The following is a 24153-nucleotide window of genomic DNA, read 5'->3' on the forward strand; positions in this document are numbered from 1 at the left end:
CGCCCTTACCCTAGCAACAGCCCTAACAACAACCAAAAAAGCTATGCTCTGGGTACCTGTGTGATGTGGAGAAAGAGAAATTGCTCAGTGCCCTTGGCTAATATGCTAGATTAGCTCCTTACTGTAAAATTGGAGTTGGAGTGAGGGAATGGCTTTCATTTCTACTAATGAAAGTGCAAACTGTAAAGCTGACTCTCATTCTGGGTCCTTTTCCCAGCTGAACCGTTTAGCAACCCACCCTCATAGTGGGAGCCTTCCGCACTCAGCTGAATGAAATTGAAAATCTACGCTTGCACTTCAGTGGGGTCCATGAATAGATGCTTTGTCCGTAAAGAGTTGTCGTTGCACATGGTCTCTGTCTCCCAGTGCCATGCGTTTGCAAAGATGAGATCAGGACCAGCAGGGTCTTATTTTAAAGCCAAAAAACAGGCTGGGGTGCCTTGCTCCACACAATGTGCTGTTTGGGCAAGCTCAAATTGCTGAATTCGTTGTGCTTGACCACAGATTTAGAGAAGACATTACTGGCTATTTTACCCTTCTATCTGATGTGCTCTTATTTTGTGTTTTTTTTTAAAAAAAAAAAAGACAAAACAGAATGATAAAGAAAATCTTTCACTCACTCTAGCTACCACATGACAAGACAACCTATTGAAAAGCAAACCAATTCAATCACGCATTGTTTGGTCTATAAGGCACCAAGTAACCAGTTTGACAGTTTGTGTCCCCCCCCCAGTGAATTGGCTTATTTCATTGGATTCAGTGAATTGGCTGGTTGTTGTGGCTTTGTGTGGACACAGCTCTCATTTTGTGAGGCCTAGAACGGAGTTAAAGTTTCTAGTGTGAATAAAAACCAGCTGGGGAATTGGACTGCTCGCTCCACAGGGAGGGATGTTGCATTTTGACAAGCTGAATGGTATGAAATATGAGCTCTTTGTAACCTGCTCGGGAAAGACTCTCAGTGTGTGCTTCAGAAAAGGCTAGCCCTGCCCCATGAGCTCTAAGTCCAGATAAATACCTTGGTCTTAAAAGTGGGGTAGGGGCGCTGACTGGACCTTGGATTTTCTGATTCCAGAAAGAGTTTTATCTTTTAAAAGAAGTACTCTTGCTCCAAAGCACATGTTCATTCATTCTTTTAGGAAGGAAACATTCAGCTCCACGCACGGGCATTTCCTGAGCACTTGTATGCCTGGTGTTGTGCTAAGTATCATATGTGTGGTAGTCGCGTTCATCTAGTTTACCATAACAGAGAATGATAGATTTTATACATGTATTTACATGCATTTTGAATGTTGCCGGAGTGGAGGTACAGGGTGCTAAGGAATGGTATAGCAAGGAGTTTTACCCTCACCTAGGATATCCGGGAAAGCTCCCGGAGGAAATGATATATAAAGCTGAGACTGAAAGGGTGAAGCAGGCAAAGTCAGTGAAGATGGAGGCTTCCTGGGTCGAGCTTTTGAGAAAACAGTGTGGAACTTGGAGCTGAAAAAAATGTGGCATGTGCTAAGACTTGAAAGAGACCTAGAGTGGCTACTGTAGAGGGTGAGGGAGAACTGGGCAGAATAACAGAGGGCTACGGATCCCATGTGAAAGATTTTGTACTTTGCTGCATTTATTGAATACCTACTGTATGCCAGGTACAGTACCAGGTATTTTCACATCAATTTTTCATCTATTTCGCTTAACAATCTTAAGGAAGTGATTTTTTAAAATCCTGGTTTTAGAGATGAGGAAACTGAGTCTCAGTGCCCCCAAATTAGTGTAGTTACTGAGTGGAGGAGTTGAGATTTTGGAACCCCAGTCTTCTGACTGCTGCTTCCAGTGGGTTTTTAGAGTCCCGTCTCCAAGAAAGATGGTCATGTTCACTAGCCAGGCACACAGTTGGCGTACTCAATCAATCCAGTCAATTTGTTCATTTTAGACAAAGGACTTGGTTATTATCTAAAAACATCTATTTCCCCACACTGCCCCCTAAGAACAGCATGGTGCTGTTTGTTTCTAGCTTCAGTGTCTACTTGAGTAGAGGACAAAAAAGGCATGGAGACACTGAAATAGCAACTGGAACTTTGAGAAATTGTTTTGAACTGGTGTCACTCGGTTCTCAGTTTATTTTAAGCCCAAAGAACTGCTGTAGTTTGTTTTTGGTGACAAAAATAGGCTATCTTTAACTATCTGCTTTAGCTTAGAGCACACCTGTTCTTTAAAAAAAAAAAAAAAAAATTACAATAGGCAACCCAAATCTATTTTTCAAAGAACAGAGAATTGCTCTGATCTTCACTGGGCCAACTTGTTCTTCTCTACCACCTAGTGATACTGAAATATCTTTGTAGGAACTCAGATTATTTCAGCTCGAGTCAGGGATCACCTCTACTTCCATAGAGAAAGGCCTTCTGAATACTTTTTATACAGTATTTGAGAGGAGGCTAACAGGTAAAAACTGACCCCCACAGCTCTGGAAAGTCCAGAGTCAGTGGGTGTCGAACCAGGCAGGAATGTTTATAAACATTTCCTGGAACTAGTGGACCCTCCTCCCTGCTTAGCCCCCTACTGCATTGGCCATTCAGCCTGAGAAGGCAACAGGGATTGACCCAGATTCATGCCTTTATAGGGCAAAAAGCTATGGTCTCAATTTATTTGGTGCCTATGAGGGGATGACATGTCTTTCTTTTCCCGCCATGCAAGAGGGAGGGTTAGGGATGCTAGGAGACTTCGTGCTACTTCCTGGTTCATCCCTAAATAAAGATGCTCCAAGTTGGAGAGTGACCGGGTCATAGTACTAACTGCCAGCTTGAAGGAGACAAGGCTGAGCATTTGTGCTTTCATAATAGACTTTGCCAGTCAGAACAGATCCATCCCCAGGTTTTCTCTTGAACTTGGGCCTAGATTTTTTCAGAGCCAGAAGGGGGAGCACCAGTCAGCCAAGAATGCATTTGGGGCATGAGCGAGTAACTTAATTGAAAAGGTCCTTTTGAAGCTGTGTTGGAAATACGAGAGAATCATCACCAATCAGAAAGCTGTAATGTTGAATACAGAATGCAAGAAAACACGTTGGGGGAAAGCTAGAGTCATGTAGTTTATGGAATCTTTTGGTTTTTCTAAGATTCCTACCAGTTACAGTTGGTTCAGGGTGTGCCACTCTACAACTTGGCAACCCATGTGTGTGACCCTCTAGGGCTTTGCTTCTATCAGTTTCACTCTCAAGAGGGAGAATTGCCCCGTTCAGAGGACACTGTCCCTGTTCCAGACTACATCCTGTATGTGGCATTCCTCCTTAAAAACAGAAACGCGGACTGGAGTCTGTTTTTTATTTGCTTTATTAGGTATGTTACCAAGCATTTAAAAGGCTGTGCTAGGTGGTACAACTCCAATGACCACGTTTTCTGACCCTAAACTCTGGATAAGTAATTTGACATGGATAAGGGTATTTATGGAGACGGGGAGAGAATATTTGAAGTTGGCAGTTTAGGATCACTGAATAGCTGTACCTGCTGTTTCCATAGAAGATAGAATATTCTTTATCCAGAAGGAGTGGCTGACCTCTCCATTGAGGCTGTGGGAGACTTTTTTTTCTTTGTGACTCAGTTGGTTTTTATCTGATATCTAGATCACCTTTGCTTGCTGTAGACATATATCTTCTCTAATACCCATTAGATTGTAAGTTCATTGAAGGCGAGAGATGACTTCAGTATTAGCTCTGCTGCTAGTCTGTTAGGTGACCTTGGGTATAATTCATTAAAAAGGAAAAATGCCTAGATTCCTGCACACTGGAAACTTAGCCCATTAGGAAAATGGTCATATGTGTATGTAGATGACTATCCCTTGTTCAGTGCTCGCAGAGTGATACAGGGAATTCATGACCTCATCTGTTTTTTAAATCGGAGTCTGTGATGTACTACTGTCAGTATGAACATGACGTTCTGAACCTCACCTCACATCCTAGTAAGAGCAGCACAATGTTAGAAGACGAAAAAAATACTCTGGTACCCACAGAGATAGTCATCATCTCAGCTAAACTTGAAAAAAATATAAAGAAACATTGGCCTTGTGCATTATTGGAAACTGTTTTTGTTCAAGAAATTTATTGAGTGTCAGTTGCACATCAGGCTCTGGAACCCAGTCATTTTACAGGCTGATAGAAGGGGTCCTTCTCCTGGCTGTTACTTATTCTTTGGCTGGCATTCTAATCATTTTCTTGCCCCGTGGACTTGGAGGAGCTGTGGAGTGGGCGTACTGTCCCATAAGCAGGAGTTTCCCCCTTATGCTCTTTTCTTGTTTCAGAAAGGCCGAGAGGCCAGAGGCAAATTCCAATCACCATTTCTCCCCAGTGCAACACTGGCATAAGCTATTGGTTTATTTCTTTGTTTCCTTTGCCACCTGGTTAGTATCAAGACTAAGAATTCGGCATGTTTTTAAGGAAACTGTGAAGTAAAGAACAATGGACTGTGTTATTTATTCAAAAAATATCTGTCCAAAGGACAAGGTGAAGATGATTTGAGCTGACCCAGTCCTTTGTTTATGTCAGCAGTGTGTTTCATCATGGAGATAGTTCATGTAGGGGAAGGAACATGGGGCTTTGACATTCATACATCACTGGCCTCTGAATCCTGGCTCTCTCAGTGCTGGGTGTTAATCTGTCTGAGCCTTTGTTTTCTCATCTGTAAAATGGGGTTAATAACCCTTACCTCGAAGGGTGGTTGTGAGGTTTCAGATAACTGTGCAGAGCACCTAGCACAGTGTGTCTAGCACATGGCCACTCGTGATTAATCACTATTATTTTCCATTTTGGACCCAGTCAGACTCTAAACTTAGACGTGCAGATGTGTAGTTTGTTCTCAGGGCTTGGTTTCCTCTGGCTAGATGCTTTTTTCAGTTCAGCCTGCTAATGAGTGAGCCCAAAAGAAGATAGATGTTGGGATGGTGTTATTTTCTTCTCTCCAGGGACCTGCTGCTGGGAGTGCTCCACTGACTCCCTAATGAGTGACACATATCTGACCTGGGACTGAGACATCTGGCAGGCCACTCAGAAGAATGGCATTTCCATCTTGACATGTGCCCAGTAACCCTTCAGATGCCTGAGGTGTTGCTTGCTTTGTCAACAATCTGGTCCAATTCTTGGCATGCACCACAAAGTCTGATTTCCTTCCTAGGAAGGTTTAGAATTAGTTGTGCAAGAATCCCTGCCTGATTTTGTGACACCCTAGAGAGCCTTCAGTTATTTCAAGGAGGTATTTTGACATTCTGTAAAGCAGAGTTTGTTTAAATCTTACGGAGAATGAGAATGAATATCCATGTCATTCAACGACGGGAGTTGATGCCGTTGCCAAAGCTTACTCTCTGTTTTGTAAGTTGAAGTGCTGAACTAGGTTAGATCTTATTAGACTCTTTGAGGTGAGAGGGATAAGAGCAGCTCTCTGGGACTTCCCTGGTGGAGCAGTGGTTAAGAATCCGCCTGCCAATGCAGGGGACATGGGTTCGAGCCCTGGTCCGGGAAGATCCCACATGCCGCGGAGTAACTAAGCCCGTGCTCCACAACTACTGAAGCCCCTCCGCGCGCCTAGAGCCCGTGCTCCGCAGCAGGAGAAGCCACCACAGTGAGAAGCCCGCGTACCCCAACGAAGAGCAGCCCCTGCTTGCCGCAACTAGAGAAAGCCCGTGTGCAGCGACGAAGACCCAACGCAGCCAAAAATAAATAAATAATTTTTTTTTTTTAAGTTACCTTAAAAAAAAAAAAAAAGCAACTCTCTAATTTAGCCTTCCATCTGACAGCAGAATCTCCTTGACAATGAGTATGGCGGGTAGGTTGCAGCCTCTGCTTCGAATACTTACAGAGCAGTCCTTTCCTTTGTAAACAGCTGGGGTTTTTTTGTTTTTTAAATTTCTCTGGCCAAAATTGCCTCTTTGTCTTCCTCTTATCTATCCCAACATGACTATACAAAATCATCTGCTCTCTATTCATGAGATAGTCCTGTAGCTATTTGAAATAGCTGTCATCATGCCCCATTCTTCCCTTGCCCAGCTTAAAGATCCCTGGTATTTTATGTGGTCTTTATTACCTTTAGAAGTTCTTCAGATTGTCAGTGTACCCCCTTAGTCATTTATTTAATCGTCCATTTATTTATTCTGCATATCCCAGGAACTTTCAGAGGAAGGTAATGAACCATAGTGGTTAAGAACGCAGGTTTTGTAGTCAGAACTGACTTGGGCAAGTAACTGAATTTTTCTGGGATTCAGCGTCTTCATCTGTAAAATGGAGTTTTAACACCCATATCTACAGATCTGTTGTGAATCTGGAATGAAATAATACATATAAAGAACTTAAGCAAGGATCCGGTGCTTAATAAGTATTCAGTTGATGGAGCCTGAATTTTCTAGCTCACTTAGACTGTTAGAACACACCTCATCATCTTGCTCTAGTATTGAGAGGGTGGAGGAAGCATGAGATTAAAATTTATTGTCTGTTTACTAGAACTATGGTCAGAAGGCATTATAGTGATTGAAAGTAGCTTCCTGGTAGCTCTCTTAAAGTTCCATTTTTTTTTATTCCATAACAGCAGTTTATTTGGAAGCTTCAAGGTTTTATTGAAGAACAATGCTATTGTTATGTTAGTTTTGCCTGGCAAATGCTGCCTGGTTGGGGTTGGCCAGAAGAATGTCACTTAAATCTGGATGGTCTTCCTTGTGTGTTCAGATTCTTCAGCCAACAGTTTAAATGGCATGGCATTTTTAAGGGAGAGCCTCACTTGATGCATTGTTACCGGTTGCTACGGTGTGTAACAATGGAAAACACTCAGCCCTTCTCACATTGTTGGGCAACTACTGCGCTCTAGGCACTGAGCCACTTCCAGTATATCGTATCATTTCACCCTCAGGACCACCTCGTGAGGAGGGTGCTGTCCCCAAGGTGCTAAATTACTTGACCAAAGTCACAGAACTTCTCAGTCAGGATTCAAACCCAGGTCTGTTAGATTTGAAAGCTTCAATTCTTTATGTTGTACTTCTTGTAAGTAGAAGATGCTAGGCAGAGTCTAGATTGGTTAAATTATTTCATGTCAAGATAAATCATTAATTTGCTTTTCTGTACTTCTTTGGTAAAAAGTGTGAAATCAGAGCCTGTTTGCCTCAGGCAGTCTGCACAGGGGAGCGAGCAGCAGCCACTCCCTGCAGCCTGAGAGGCTGTGTCACTGGTTTTACCAGGAGCAGGCATATCGCAGTGACAGGCTTTGTGGCGTGCACGTTCTTCTCTGGGACCCTCGGATCCATTCACATTGCATTACAGTCCTCCGCACCAGATCAGTCAGCGGGCTTTGTGAGGACTGGATCATCTTTGCCTTTGGGTTGTCATTTCAGATAGTGTCAACCAGCAGTCCAGACATGGCCTCGTTCCTTCTTTCATGTACAGTTTATTCTCAGCTGGTTTTTTTTGTTTTTTTTTTTTGCCACTTGTTTGCACAGGAAGTCCTCAGTGAATTTCAGACTAAACAGGAAGTGATTTGTTCTCATATAAAGGGGGTACCAAAAGGAATGAGGATGAGCAGGATAAGGAAAGGGAATGGTTGACCCTGACCCAGAAGCTAGTTAGCTGTCCTCTTTAGTGGATTTTATGCAGAGATCCCTAAATACTTTTAAGTTCTAAGTGGGGCATATTTTTAAATAAACCTGCCCTTCTAAATTAGTCTCATTAACTTGCAAATGAAACTGAATTGCTGGAGACACACTTGGGTCCATTTACCTTGATTCTGTTTGGTTATCCTCCTCTTTAGTAGATATTTTAACAAAAGCCCAACATTTTAGGTGTATTTCTGTAGCTTTAGGAAATTTACCATTGGTTTAGAGCATTTTTTCCTCCTCATGTGATCTTCAAAATAAAAGGATTGAATAATTTTGGAGCAAAATATCTCAATAATGTTTATGAGCGTGGGCTTTGGAGACAGACCCTCCTGGGTTTGAATCCCGGCACTGTCACTTGTTAGTTGTGTCATGTGAGACATCTTTCCTTGGTAAAATGGAACGCCATAAGGTTTAATAGAAATAACGTCTGGGGCCGGCTTGGTACGTGGCAGCCCGCAAGTAGTTGTTGCTGCTGCTACTCCTACCACGTGAGGAAGGTGACTGCTAGGAAGGAAAAGACAAAGAATTGTCTTATTTGTCATGTCTGATTAGTTGGTTTTACCCTTTCCTAATGCAGAAGCCATTGGGAATTAACCCCAGGCTGATGTATCAAAGGGAATTCTTCTCTTGGGCTTTCAGCAGAATGCACGCTCTCTTTTCTCGAAGGAGGAAATTATTAGTTTTCAATTCCACTTTTTTAATCTTTTAAGAAGATGTTAGCCATCCTTGAGTGTATAATATCTATTATCTGTATGGAATGTTTGGAAATTTTCCTGTTTACTCCATTGTACCCCTGATAAAGGATGTTGGACAGTCATCTCATTGCTATTAAATAAACATGGCCTGCTTCTTATAAACACCTTTGTTCTGATAATGCAGTTTCACACCCAAGGTGTGACTATGTGGCAACTTGCCGGCATCTTGTGTGATACTTGGAGGAATGAGATGAGTAAGTGGGTCTCTTTATCCTGCTTGGAATCTTTGTAACAGTTTCCACACCACTGAGAGTTCACCTCTGGAAGCCTTACTGATGTTTGAGTTGTATGTTGAGAATCACTTTGTTTTTGTGCTTTCTTTTCTCTTTCCTGGACAGAAACCAAAGCCCAAACCCCGGCCATCCATCACAAAGGCGACCTGGGAGAGTAACTATTTTGGGGTGCCCTTAACAACCGTGGTGACTCCAGAGAAACCGATTCCTGTATTTATCGAGAGATGTATTGAGTACATTGAAGCCACAGGTAAGTGTTACCTCAGAGCCGATTACAGCTTTCACTGTTTACAGGACGCTTTCTAGAGGCTAAGCCATCTGGAGGTTCTGGAATTATTTCTTGTTTCCGTGAGATGCCTTCTGGGAAGGAGCCGAGTAATCCCGACAGCTGTCAGACTTGTGGATCCTCCATCTTCATGTAGTTTTGAGGCTGTCATGCAAGATATGTTAGGCCTTTCAGTGTGTGGGAGCAGTCCTGTTGTCAGGGCTGCAGTTGTGGCCGGTTAGAATACCTTTTCTGTGCTCCCGCAGCTCCCTGTCGTAGCATGCAGCCTGTTTGTCCCCTACAGGTCTCTCAGCAGGGAAAGGGTTTTATTTATCAGTGACTTCAGCGCTGTCCTGGACCCAAATGGTAACACATTTTGGTTTAATAAAAGGAATGTTTAGATGGCCATCGATCAGGCGCCTGAAATTCATATATTGATAGAATTTTTTTCCTGCAGTAAAAAACCAGCTAAGATGCTTAGATATCATCTAGTCAAGCAGCTGCATTTCAGTTCCATTGGCAACTTGGTGTTATCACAAAGGCCGACTGTCTTAAAATTTTCTGTATTGCTCTTGAAATGTTAAAATTTTACCTGTGTTAAAAACATTTATTTTGTTCATTTAGAGCTCCCATAATGTGTCTCCTTGGCATTTCTTTTTCTTTTCTTTTTTTTTTTTTTTTTCCTTTTTGGCCATGCCGCATGGCTTGTGAGATCTTAGTTCCCTGACCAGGGATTGAACCCAGGCCCCGGCAGTGGAAGCTCAGAGTCCTAACCACTGGACTGCCAGGGAATTCCCATCCTTGGCATTTCTTTTGTAACCCCCGGAGCTTCCAGTTTCATGTCATTGTTTCCCTTGATTTTCTCCTGGATACTTTCAAAGCTGATGAGCTTTGAGGAGGTGGTATAGTGGGCACATGGTTATGTGGACCCTTGAGCATTAAGAGGTGAGCTCAAGGATATAGGCTGCTACTAATTTGAAACCAAGGTAGGGATTATAACCTCCCTATGTGTTCTTTCTAATTCCGGTATTACCTGCAATGATATTAAGTACTGTGTGGTGTGGACAGCCTACCAAGCTCTGCTAATAATTTCAGCAGCGGCACGTTAAGCTGAGTGGTGGTGCTCATATTTACTCAGGATGTGCCAAATCAGGGGAAATGGGTTTCAAATTGAAGCTCTCTAAAGACTCTGTAGTTATTTCCAGGGTTTTCTCAGTAGCACACCAGGAGTGAATGACAGTAAGCACTTGGCATAATCATAGCAGATCTGTAGTTTGTTTAGACCATCTGTACCCAAAGCCTTTTGTCAGTGTCCATCTTCTTGACATTGGTTTTATATCAGTTTCTTCCTGGCACCTCTGCATTGGGCAAGGAGGAAATCTTCAGGAAGCAAGTTTGAGTGATTCAAGCCTCTCCTTGTTGACCTAGCACTTCAGAGAGATAGTTTATATCATTTGGGGGGTCCCTAACTTTATTTTGAAGTGATTTCAGATTTATAGGAAAGTTACCAAAATTTTAAGTTGTAAGAAATTGAAAGTTATAATTCCCAGGTTCCTTAAATGTTAACATTTTACCACATTCCCTGTATCGTGTGTGTGTGTGTGTGTGTGTGTGTATCTTTTTTTCTGAACTGTTTGGAAGTTGCAGATATGATGCACCTTTACTTCTAAATACTTCAGTGGGTATTTACTAAAAACATTCCCTTTATGTAAGCACCATGCAGTTATCAAAATTAAGACATTAACATTGACCCAATACTAACCTATCTAATCTGTAGACATTTTCATTTCATCATTGGTCACATTAACATCCTTTAATAGCAAAAGACAAAATTTTTTTTGGTCCAGGAGCTAATCTCAGACCACATTAAATGGTACATTTAATTATCAAGTCTCTTTTGTCTCCTTTAATTAGAACAGTTCAGTTTATCTGTTTTTCATGGTCTTGATAATTTTAAAAAATACAGATCAGTTATGTTGTAGGAGGTTCCTCAACTTGGATTTTTTTTGTTTGTTTCTTCATGATTAGGTTCATGTTTGCGCTTGTGGCAGTAACAGCAGGGAAGCGAGGCTGTGTCCTTCTCGGTGCATCATACCAATTGGCATGTGTTGTCAGTTTGTCCCATCACTGGAGATTTTCTCTTTGATCCCTTGATTAAGGTAGTGGTGTCTGCCAAGCTTCTCCACTGTAAAGCTACTCTTCCCCCATTGTATGAATAAGTATTTTGTAGGGAAATGCTTTCAGACTGTGTAAGTATCTGTTTTCTCCTAATATTTTCACCCACTAGTTTTAGCATCCACTGATGATTCTTCCCTGAGACAATGATCACCCTAATTCCTTCTTCATTTATTAGTTAGGATTCTCCTGTCAGGGTGAGCTTCCCTTTTCAGTGGGCTCCTTGACTGGCTCACCCGTGGTAGCACCAAATGCCTGAACTTTACCCGCATGCCCTCTCGCTGAGCACATCTGTGGGCTTGATCTACCATACCCACCTTGCTTCTCTGACTCTTAGACTGTGATTAGCTTTTTATTATGTCCACTGCCTCTCTTCTACCTGTGCTTCTACAGGTGTTCTTCTACCTGTGAATCCTTTCAGGTGCGAAGACCTCTTCAACCCTGCCCCCAGTTCACCACCAGCCACTGCTGAGCTGCTGCTTCTCTTAAAGCTCTGTTAGATTGCACCACTGCTCACCCTGACACCCAAAAGCTTGGAACTTCAGGGTCCTCTCTGACTCATCTAATCAGTTCCCAAGTGTGTCGCTGTCCTTTGTCATCTCTTGGCTCTGTCTCCTCCACTTCATTTCCACTGCCCCACTGTCACCCTCCTTCTCAGTCCATCCTGATTACGTGGCGTTTCCTCTACTATAAACCTCTTCTTGCTTCCTCACTGCCTACCAGATGCCGGCGCACTCTCGACTCCTCCCTCCTACACGCACTACTGCAGTACTGTTATGCTGTGGTTGTCTGCCTGCCTTCTCTCCCTCCCTCCGACCCTCCCTCCCCATTCTTTCTGTTTTATACTACCACAGGCATTAATTTTAAAATTGTTTTACAAGAATACACACCATGTATTAGAAGGATATGGCCAGAGCAGAATTTCTTTGTATTTCTCTGCTTTGCATATACCCTTCGTGTGGTTTGAAATGTGTCCCACGTTCCTCCTTGCCTCTGGAACGTGTCCTCATTCTTCAGGACTCTTCCACCCCCAGCAGCACTTTGAATGTAACCTTCCTGGTAGTTCTTCCCGGCACATTTCAATCCTGAGAACAGGATTCTCTGTTCCCCTTGTCTCGGAGAACCTGGCACACAATACACATTAGTTGTTAATGGAATGATTGGTTTTCAACCTGGAATACCTTAATTCCATTGTTTTCTTCTTCTTTCTTTCCTTTTCCTTTTAAATTCTGGTCATATGCTTCCCCTCATTGGCATTAGTTTGTACTTTTATAGAATTTCAGGAAAATAATTAGATATGGTATCTGTGAGTTTAATGTGTATGTTGGGGGCAGTTGTCTTTTGTGTACTCAGTTTCCTAAAAGAACTTGTTTTCCTCTTCATAAAATTAAAGCATGTTCATTGTAGAAATTCAACAAAAGGCAAAAACTGAAAAAGAATTTAAAGATTCATTATCTTCCACTTAATGAAAACCACTGTTGATATTTTGATGTATTTCCTTATAGTCTTATTTCTCTGCATGTGTATAGGTTTTTAGTTTTACATAATTCAGAATATGTGGTATTATAGTTCTCAAAAAAATTTTAGCATCACTCAGATGAGGCTAAAGAGCCCTGGGTTTACCAGCTTACCTACTCCCGTTTTCCTGCAGGAAAAAGAACTCAGTAACTGAGAGTTAGGTTGGAGGACCATTTTTTGAGAACCATTACTTTTTAAACCAGACATTATTTTGTGACCATGTTCCCCTGTCATTAAATACTCTGTGAAAATAGGACTTTTAATTGCCATACAATGTTCCATTAAATGGCTGTATCACAGATTATTTAACCATTCCCCGTTCTTAGGCCCCTGTAGCATTTTCTCCTGATGTACTTAAAATAAAACAGATTCACTAGGAGAGGCATTTGGGAAGAGTGATATAGAGCTTCAGGTCTGCAATTAGACCGCATTTAGAATCTTTGTTCTGCCATTTGCTCATCTGTAAACTGAGGGTGATGACAGGACCTGCCTGCTTGGGCTGCCAGGGTTCAGGGGGACTTGCACATCGGGTGCCGAGTGTGGCGCCTGGCACGCGGAAGTGCTCAGTGCGTGCTGGTCGTCGCGGTTAGCTTCCCCCGTGGTACATTCGGTCTTCCTTCCTATTGCCGGTCAGACTTTACCGAGTTATGACCTTTTTCTTTTCTCCCTAACTTTTAAATTTGAAAGTGGTCAAATCCATTGAAAGAGTACTACAGGAATCACCCAGTATTCACCAGTGGTTAACATTTTGCCACATTTGCTCTTTCTCCCCACAATTTGTATTGTTGTTAAACCATTTGAAAGTGAGCTGCGGACACCATGTCACTTTACTTCTAAAAATCTCAGCATATATCCCTAAGCTTAAGGACTTTCTCCTCTGTAACTACAATAACATCATCACTTTTAAGAATATTAGCATTAATTCAAGAGCATTTCATATAGATCTATGTTTAGATGTACGCAGTTGACTTAAAACTGTCTCTTACAGCTGAGTCTTTTGTTCTAGGATCCAATCAATATTCACAGTGCATTTAGCTATTGCCTCCTTAGTCCCTTTCAGTCGAGAACAGTTCTCTCTGCCTTTTTATTTTAGTGATGACCTTTTTTGAAGAGTCTAGACAGTTGTCGTATAGACTGTACCCTTGTGTGGTGTGCTGTCTGTTCCTCTCCAGTGTCCTCAGCCCCCTTCTGACACCACCCGTAGCCACCTCCTCATGTGGCTCCTGTCTGAGCCGAGGGCTGGGGCTGCAGACACGGTGCCCAGGGCAGCAGGACTGCTGCCTCCCTCCCTGGACACAGCACATCTGTGAATTGGGCATCGGGACTCTCTGAGATTCTGGTGACTGGCTGAATGAATTAGTCAGTCAGGTGTTTTCCCCAGCTCTGGCTGCTTTCTACTGAACTTGTGCTTTTCTTAGGGAAAGCCTGTGCTGCCACCTGACCGCCCCATCCCATCTCTCCCTCTCTGACTCGTGGTAGAATTGCCACATGACCCAGTTTCCATGTGGTAGTCCAGGCAGTCACTTCTAACCAATTAGAGATGATATTCCAAATAAAACTTGTTTGTCAGGACTGCCCCACGCAGTTCAAAGTCAGAAGTCATTGTGTCCCTGTTTTTGTGTCCCTCTCATGCACCTTGGCACTGTGCTCATCCTGGCAAATAAAATATTGCATCATCACTTTCAAGGGCAGTGCTTGGGAGTTCATAGTCCTGCCAGCCATGGTTAGGCCTTTCATGCCTCAGGGCCTGTGTTGCTACCCACCTGCCGCTTCACAGCCAGTGTCACAGTAGAAACCGAACCAAAACCTTGCAGTAGAGAGGAAATGGTGTGACCGTTATGAATTGGGACGACTTAAACCATCCCATCACCTTAAAAATATTTTTTCTGGGACTTCCCTGGCAGTCCAGTGGTTAAGACTCTGTGCTTCCAATGCAGGGGGCACCGGTTCAGTCCCTGGTCAGGGAATTAAGATCCCGTGTGCCGCGCAGCGCAGCCAAAAATGTAAAAAAAAAAAAATCTTATTATAAGAGTAATATACTTGCTCACTGTAAAAAATTTAATCATTATAAACATAGGTAGATGTTATATAGGTATGTAACAAAGTGAAAGTCCCTTATAATCCCAAGTCTCCAGAAGTAATCTGCGTTAATAGTTGGATTATGTTTTCTGCGAATACTGTCCCCCAAAATGTTTAAAAGCATGAGATCATGTACTACTGTTCCACAGCTTGTTTTTTGTTTGTTTTAATTTAACACTGTGTATCTTGTGCATCATCTTTTAAAATTTCATCTCCAAGCCAACTGCATTTTAACGTTTGACCTGAGAAGAGGGTGGCAAGGGTTGGGCTCAAAGGGGTTCTCTGGGAGTATGGGAGGAGAAGCTTTGTTTGCAGCCTGTTCTGCCTTCCAGGGGTGGCAGGTTCCTGTCCCATGTTTTGTGAGTAAATTGCTGACTCCTCCTAAACACGAATCACAAAGAAAGGATTGCTGCCTTCTTGCCTCAAAATGTGCTGCTCCTGCTATTACCAGGACTCTGTTGGAGCTCCTCCCCCATGTTCTTAGGTTGGCTCATAACATTGTGGGTGGAGATTGGTTCTAGTTTGCACCTGTTTTTTGCTTGTTTTTTTAAAATTTTTTAAAAAATTATTTATTTTTGGGGCTTCCCTGGTGGCGCAGTGGTTGAGGGTCTGCCTGCCAATGCAGGGGACACGGGTTCGAGCCCTGGTCTGGGAGGATCCCACATGCCGCGGAGCAACTGGGCCCGTGAGCCACAACTACTGAGCCTGCGCGTCTGGAGCCTGTGCTCCGCAACGAGAGGCCGCGATAGTGAGAGGCCCGCGCACCGTGATGAAGAGTGGCCCCCACTTGCCACAACTAGAGAAAGCCCTCGCAAAAAAAAAAAAAAAAAAAAAAAAATTTATTTATTTTTGGCTGTGTTGCATCTTCGTTGCTGCGCGCAAGCTTTCTCTAGTTGCAGAGAGCGGGGACTACTCTTCATTGTGGTGCGCGGGCTTCTTATTGCGGTGGCTTTTCTTGTTGTGGAGCACAGGCTCTAGGCGCCGTGGGCCCAGTAGTTGTGGCTCGTGGGCTCTAGAGTGCAGGCTCAGTAGTTGTGGCGCACAGGCTTGGTTGCTGTGCTGCATGTGGGATCTTCCCGGACCAGGGCTCGAACCCCATGTCCCCTGCATTGGCAGGTGGATTCTTAACCACTGTGCCACCAGGGAAGTCCCTGCACCTTTTTTTTTTTCCTGAGCTTTCTGACCAGTTCATTTATCCTTTTTCCATGTTTTCTAAAATTGGAATGTGTTCAAGAAATGGCCAGTAGGTAGAACAGCTTTCAGATTGATTTGCAGATGCTTTTAGCCCAGCCCAGGCCCGGGGACAGACTCTGTGCTTTCTGTGCTAATAGGATATTAGATTTTCACTTTCTCAGCTCTGGTTACATGGGAAGGCTGGAAAAGGGCATGTAACTACTGCAGCTGCTCTGGGGTCACCATGGCAGCGGGGTGGGAGGACTAACTGGGGGTCAGATTTGACTTTGTATTTCTGGTTAGAAAGCTTTTTCTTCCAGTTTTCATCCATGTGGAAAATTGGTCAGGGCAATAGAGTCACTGCTCCCCTTCGATAGCAGTGTGACTCCTCAGTGAAGGAGAGCATTGGCCAAGCTAATCTGAGATCTCTGATGTGTAGCAGGAAGTAGGAATATTCAATTCTGGACAGTTTATCTCACTGGAGTTGGGGTGAGGCTTACTTTTAGAGCCTACTCACAATCCTCCTGAGAATAATTTCTCAGGATAAGTACGCTATCTGTACACCTCACTACGGTCACAAAACTAAGGTGTTATACCCCGAGTCTCTGGGCCAATTTTGAGTCAACGCTTCCTTCCCGAAGTTGGGGGGAAGTATCCACGCCCTACAGCATAGAAACTCCCTGAAGGAGCTTCTTCCAAGTGTCACTCCTCCCCATCCCAGAAGGTCTAGTATCCTGGAGGCTGAATGCCTAGTGCCCTGCGCATCTGGGCTCTGCTGCATGTATTCCCCAGGCCCGCAGCCTCACTTGTCAGCCATTTATTTAACTAAGAATAGCATTCTCTAGGAATGATTTCTTCGAATAATGTGTGAGACCAAACCTCCTTGCTCCCTCTTTCTGTGATTTTTAACCTTTTTCTTTTGACAGTGAGAGGGGGCAGGGTGACAGTGGCAAAAATCATTTCACATCCAGCCATCCTTTTCTTAATTGCTTTGCTTACTGAGAGGTGACCAATCCCCAGCACCTCTAGCAAGTGCCACAGAGGGCTGAGAATAGGAATTGTTCCCAGGGAGAAGTAGGTCCATTTGGACAGAAGGCCCCTCTTTTGCATCTCAAATTACAATGTATTCAGACCATACCATATAAATAATTGGTAGGCCATGGTTTTGTTAGTGCATCTTACTTTCTGTTGGTCCCTGTAGAGTGAAAAACTCCCTGTAGTCAAGGAGACCTGCAGCTGTTTAAAATAATAATGCCAAAGATGGTCTGCCATCACGTTAACTTCCCCCATTTTCTATTCCTGACACATTTATTGAGTGCTTGCTATGATCCAAGCATTGTACTGGGCACTTGGCATGTGTGATCTCATTTCACAAGAGATTGTTTTGTTGCTGTAAGAAGCCAGATGTGGGAAGGTGGCCCTTGGGAGGCAGTCAGGGTACATCACGGTCTTTTATCACTGTAGGGAGGACCTCGGTGTCAATAAAGTGCAGGGTTGGCTTGGCTGGAGAGAAGGTGGCAGCATTTATCTTCTCTTCCCCTGCTCTCTGGGAGGAATCCTACCCCACAGTCTGGTAACAGAAGCAGGACCCTGCCTTTCAAGGCAGTGCCTACCTGGGCACAACATTGCCCCTGAGATTCACATTTATTTTCAAAAGCGCTTTGCTGGAGGGCCTGGAATCGAACCACACTACCCTGCACTGGGGTTTAAGTGCCTGCACTTAGCAGGCTTTGTATTGCAAGAGGGACTTTTTCTTTTCTTTCTTTCTTCTTTTTTTTTTTAAGATTTTTTTTTTTGATGTGGACCATTTTTAAAGTTTTTATTGAATTTGTTACAGTGTTGCTTCTGTTTTATGTTTTGGTTTTTTGGCCGCGAGGCATGTGGGATCTTAGCTCCCCAACCAGGGATCAAACCCACACCTCCTGCATTGGAAGGCGAAGTCTTAACCACTGGACTGCCAGGGAAGTCCTGAGAGGGACTTCTTCTGTCTGCCTTCCAGGGGCACTCCTTGATGGGCAGCAGAATCAGGTCAAGCTTGACCTCTCATCCCTGATGGAGTGGGAGAATCCAGATACAGCACCAAGTGGTTGTAGAAAGAGAGAAATGTCCTGATAAGTCGTTAGTAGGTTTAAAAATATTTAGCTTACCATCTTTTGGTGGGGGGGGGGGGGATGGATGGATGGCAGATTCCATTCATTCAGCAGATATTTATTGGATTAATTTATTAATATATTAATTAATGCTAGGCATTGTGTTGAACTAAAGTTGCCCTCATGATGACCAGGGGTGAGGGAAATAGATATAATCACACGAATGAATAATTAATTCAGGCAAGGAACATTATTGGATTTTAAAAATCACTGGAGAATAAAACGACTGACAGGACCAAGTGATGATATGGAGCAGTTAGAACCCTCACCGCTGCTGTTCAGGTGAATAAACAAACTGGTCCATCCATCCCCTGGAATACTACTCAGGGGCCAAAAGGAATGAATTACTGCTACACACAGCAACATTGTCAGGTCTCAGAATCATTATATGCTGAGAGTGATAGAAGCCAGACACAGAAGACTACAAATTATGATTCCATTTATACATGGCTCTGGAAAATGCAAACTAATCTATAGTGACAGGAGGCAGGTCAGTGGTTATGGTTGCCTAGGAGCTGGGAGTGGCAAGAAAAATTGCTTGCAGAGGGGCATGGGAAAACTTTTGGGGGTGATGGAAATATTCCATATCTTGATTGTGGTGATGATTTTACTCATGTACTCATACTTCAAAATTACCAAACTGTATGCTTCTAATGGATACAGTTTATTGTATATAAATTATGCCTCAATGGTTGATTTTTTTAAAAATCACTGAGGAAAGGTGTTGAGGGAACTTGATATTTGCATGGTCTCAGAATACCACCCAGCACATTAATTACTAATTACAAAGGAGAAATGTGCCTTTATAATGGAGAGATATGGGGGTTACCACCTTAACAAAAGGTGATCAGGACTGGCACCCCCGTTAGCTGTTCAGCCTAACATTATGTGCCTTGTTGCCAAAAGTATTTAATCTGAATCTTATCATGAGTAGATAATCAGACAAATCCAGAATGGGATACATCTTACAAGACAGCTGGCCTGGACTCAGTAAAAAGGTCAGTGTCATGAAAAAGAAAAAAGTTTGGGGGCCTAGTGCAACTTCTGTGTTTATAACCCGAACCCCTTTCCCATTCAAGTAGCCAGGTGTTAAGTCCACGAGCTTTTGAGTCACCTCTAGTGTCCTGACTTTCCCACGCAGTAGCTGGCCTTAAACTGTCTAAGCCTCATTTTCCTGTTCCTTCAAATTGGGAATAAAAATAATAGCTCTTTCAAAGGGAATTTTTTAGAATTAAATGAACTCCTGTTTGTAATGTTCTTAGCATAATGCCTAATACGTAGTAATCACTCAGTCCATGTTGGCCATTATTTTGGTGGCTCATGTTACTGATTTACTGCGGTTGTGGAAATCCAAATAGGACACTTACCCAGAACAGTAATGGATGACATTAGACAATGTCTGTAGGCAGGGTTTTTTTTGTTTGTTTTTTGTTTTTAACCGGGTGAGGAGGGAACAGAATCAAGCGTTTTTTTTTTTTTTTTAATTTATTTATTTTTGGTCATACAGCCTGCAGGATCTTAGTTCCCCGACCAGGGATTGAACCCGCGCCCTCAGCAGTGAAAGCATGGAGTCCTAACCACTGGACAGCCAGGGAATTCCCTGTAAGCAGTTTTTAAAAACTTCTCATTGAAGTATAGTATCCATTAAGAAAAGTGCACTCATCATAAGTACAGCTCAATGAATAGCCACTAACTGAATACACCTGTATAACCAGTACCCAGACCAAGAAAGAGAAGATGACCAGCTGCCTGCAAAACTTACTACCCTGGCTTCTGCCCCTGGCTTCTGACAGTTACAGAATAGTTTTGCCTGCTTTTGTACTTTAATAATGGACTCATACCAAATGCATAGTTGTGGTCTAGCTTCTTTCACGCAGCATTATGTCTGTGACATTCATCTGTAGGTGGATCTGTAAACTCCCTCGTGGTTGTGTGATTCATTCATTCTCATTGCTGTATACTGTTCCATCATGTGACTAGTCCACAATTTATTTATTCATTCTACTCTTCCTGGATATTTGGGCACTTTCCACTTTGGGGGCTGTTATGAATAGTGCTGCTGTGAACATTCTTGCACGTGAATATTGGTGCATGTATGTGCACTCATCTACTTCAGGTATATACCCAGGAGTGAGGCAGTTTTTAATAATTAATTTTAACATGTTGAACATGTTGGTTTAAAAGATGTCTTGAAGCACATATCAGTTCCTGAAGGGGCAATAAGTCTATGAGGCTGCGAGCTAAAGCAGTAAGAGGATCTCTGCTACCTATTTATGGCTTTGTGTTTCCTATCTTTTAAGGGGTAAGGGGTCGTTCTGGCAAGGGTGTATGTGGGTACACAGAGCTGTGTCATACATTATTTTAGCAGCTAGATCATTCCGGTTTGCAAAGTGTGCCTGGCTGGAAGAATCTTGAATTCTTCCAATACCTTGTGGTGTAGCCCTTTTCTTTGCTGGGGCTCTCCTCGTGGTTCCGAGTTGAGACTGTGGTTAGCACAGATCTTGATAACCCTATGGTTTTTACTTTATGGGCTGTCATGGGGCATTGCTCCCTGATTCGGTTTTGGCCATTTGTAGCACAGATAAATAGGTGTTCTTATTGACACCTACCAGTGAGACTCTAAAATGAAAGGTTCAACCCTGTGGGCAGTTTGTGAGGGGAGGAAGGGTGAGGCAGAGTCTGGAAGTGAAGCTCTTCCCCCAGTGTGTCTGAGTGTGAGTGTGGAGCCCTGCAGCCGTGGCTGGAGATCAGCTTGTCTGCTTTGTTCGCAGGTCAGAGGTGACCCACGGCTCCTCTGCGCAAATGGAAGCCCTCTGTAAAAATGTTCTCTGACAGAATACTTAGAGCTGTGACCTTCTTCCTGATGGAGCTCGTTTGCCCGGGGAAATGAGCAGAGTGCTTTCTGCGTGGCAGATTTACATTTCACCACTAATTGAGGGTAGCATCTTTGGGGAGAAGCGCTTGCCATTAGATCAGAGGCCTTTTGGGAGACAGCCTGGCAACAAGCACATCAGGGCAGATTAAGGCAGGGGGTGGAGATGGGGAGAGGACAGAGTGCAACTGTTATTAGTAACTGGGGGACGGTCCACGGAGAAGCCAAGTGAGAGCTTTTGCCATGTGCCTGTGGGGACTGTGCACATATGCACATACGTGTTGCATATGTTCTGGTGGGCTTTTTCCCCCTTTTTTCTTGCTACTGACTAATCTGTACAGGGTGAACCTGGAGCCAAACTGCCTGGATTCAAATCTCTGTTCTGCTGCTTATGAACAAATGTTTAACCTCTCTGTGACTCAGTTTCCTTGACTGTAAGATGAGGATAATGATAGTACTTTGAATCATTGAGGTGATTCAGTATGTTAAAAACCTTATAACAGTACCTGGCAGGTTGTAAATGATCAATTAGCATTTGTTGCTGCTGCTTTTAGCACTGACACTGAAGTGCATCTTCCACTCTAGTTGGGCCTCTCAGCTTGCTGGAGCCTCATTTGCCAAGCCCTGCTGTCCGCTGGCCTTGGTTCCCCTCCCCCTCTGCAGAGGCCCCTCACCTTCAAAGTCTAGCCCAGGCTTCTCCCTCCAGGAAGAGTAGCCCATTGACTCCCTCCCCTTTCTGAGTTTCAGAGAGCTTGATGGCCAGGCGGGTCAAGCGTAGACTTCGGAACGGGTCACACCCCGTTGAGAACCCCAGCTCTGCTGCTCCTCTCCTTAGTTACACCGCTTCACACCTCTGAGCGCCGTGCTTCCTCTGCAAGATGCGGCTAACGATAATACCCACCTGGTTAGGCCTGTGAGGGTTGAAGGAGATCGTGTATAAGATACTTGGCCTGGCACATACTAAACACTCAGGAAAGGGGAGACCTTGTCATTTTGTGATGAAATCTTCAGTATTAACTTCTTGCTTGTCCTCTGATTATTTCATGAGTTGCTTTTGATTCTCTGTTTAGATGTTCACCCCTTACAGTCAGGGATGTTTGTTACATGTTTTAGATCTTCTCCATGCCTACTCAGCCTGTGATAAATACTTGGGACTCTTTTTTTCTACAGAGCCATCTTCACCTCCATATAACCTCACTCTTTAGATAACTCTGTGCATTTATTTCTCTGCCTGATTCCAGAGTGCCGGAGGACTGGAGTGCGTCGAACTGTGAGGATCCTGTCCTTCTCTCATTCATTCGGTCCATAGATAATTGAGCACCTTCTATACTGTGTGCCATGTGCTGTTCAAGATGCTGATGATACAGTATTGGAAAAAAGAGATAAAAATCCTTGCCCTCATGCACCGTGCATCGCAGTCTTGTGGGGGAGACAATGACAAACAAAATATAAAGAATCTTAGTGATTAGTGCTTGAGAGGAAAAAAATGAAGCAGGAGAGTGGTATGTGAAACGTCTGGAGTGAGTGTTAAAATTTTAGATATGGAGGGCTGGGGGAGAGTGCCTTTTGATGCGAGCCTGAAGTAAATGAGGGAGGGAGCCATGCGATTCCCCAGGGAAGAATCTTCCAGACAGAACAGCAAGTGTAAAATTCCTGAGACTGGAACATTCCTGGTAAGGACCTTGGTTTTCACTCTGAGTGAGGTCAGAAGCCATTGGAAGGTTTTGAGTGAAGGGACAGTAATTGGCCTTTGTTTAATAAAATAACTCTGACCACTGTGTGGAGAACAGTTCTGACCCTTGAGGAGTGAAATGCACTTGATCTAGCTGCCTTTCTGCAGATCTTCCTCCATTCTGCCCTTCCTTTCTCTGCATATGTACCCAGTCCTGCATTATGCTGGCACGGGTTCACCTAGACCCTTAGTTTAAACCTGAAAGGGTAGAGGTGTATAACTCAGCATAGGAGGGCAGCCTGGATTAGAGCAAAAACTGGAAGAATGCAAGAAATGGTAAGCAGATGGGTTACTCATCTTTCCTCACACTTTTCAGTTTCATGCCTCCATGTCTTTGCTCATCACTGTTCTTACTGACTCTTATGTTGTTTCCCCTCCCACCTGACAAATCCCCACTCTTTCTAAACCTTCCCTCTCTAAACATGCCTTTGTCACAGCAGGTTTTCCCTTGTATTAGGGTTAAATGAAGTCATAAGGGTGGGCCCTGTCTAAAAGGATTAGTGTCCTTATAAGAGGAGACATGAGAGAGCTCTCACCAGAAACCAAATTGGCCAGCACCTCGATCTTGGACTACCCAGTCTGTGGTATTTTGTCATGGTAGCCCAAGCAGAAGAATACAGATGGCAAGGTGATTGATGCAGGCATCAAAACCCCTGAGATCCTTAAGGTATGGGCTGATCCTTCCTTCATTTATGCATCCCCATGGGGCCTAGCTCTCCAGAGACCTCAGTCAGGGATCTCTGTGTTCACATGACCAGGACAGAACAATTGGGTCAGTAGGAATGGGAATTGAGGCAACAGAAAGTCAGAAGGACTGAAGCTGGTGGAAGAAGACGTGGAAGAATATCACTTGAGAATCCTGGTCTAAAAAGATAAGCTCACTCTTTTGTGTTGTACCTGGCTCTCTCAGGTGGTTTATTTGTTTGAAATGTAAGATGACTTGGGTATCAGACAATTGAATCCCCCTTTTTCAAACAGAGATGGGGCAAGGCCTTGTGATTTCACCCCAGTTTGCGTTCTTTCACCCTTGGCTGGAATCCTTTGTCTATTTAAATTTGGTGGCCTCCCAACAGTTTAAAAACAAACTCACACAATTTATCTTTTCGGGGAAGCTGCAATTTGGTTGAAACAAGACCTTTCTAGCATGTAGCTCCTGATAACTGCAACTACAATCCGTGTTTCTGTTTTGTGATCTATTTTTTGTGTTTCAAAAGCCACAACAGAAAACTCTTTCTTCTTTTGTGGTTGTCAGGAGCCAGCATTTGGGTTGTGGCAGCAAGAGAGTGTTTTTGTGGAAACTTAATCCGTAATGAGGTATTCCACTTCCTGGCCTGGGCTCTCTGTGAAGAGCATGTATGCCTTTATAACCCGTGAAGGGAGTGAAGGACCCCAAATCTGGGTAAATTCAAAATTCTTCTGAGCCTTGAAAAATGTAGGTTATGTAGTAGTTGTTGTTGTTGTTGTTGTTTTAATATCACTAAGACCAAATGAAGAAAAACAAGGTGAAAATACCCAATCTGAATTGAATTAAATATAACAATTATTGATTCTAAGAAGCCCCTTGGTTCTAAACTGCCCCCATCCGTGTGATAACAG

General features: G+C 43.5%; 1 protein-coding gene across 1 annotated transcript in view; it reads left to right on the forward strand.

The window, feature by feature from the left end:
- ARHGAP35 (Rho GTPase activating protein 35) overlaps positions 1-24153 on the forward strand; it is a 120103-nt gene that overhangs the window by 50147 nt on the left and 45803 nt on the right. The window contains exon 3 of the mRNA XM_061174288.1: positions 8699-8843. Coding sequence (XP_061030271.1) covers positions 8699-8843 — 145 coding nt within the window. The remainder of the gene's footprint in view (positions 1-8698; positions 8844-24153) is intronic.

The sequence above is a fragment of the Eubalaena glacialis genome, chromosome 18 (assembly GCF_028564815.1).
Source record: "Eubalaena glacialis isolate mEubGla1 chromosome 18, mEubGla1.1.hap2.+ XY, whole genome shotgun sequence".
Classification (NCBI taxonomy): Eukaryota; Metazoa; Chordata; class Mammalia; order Artiodactyla; family Balaenidae; genus Eubalaena; species Eubalaena glacialis.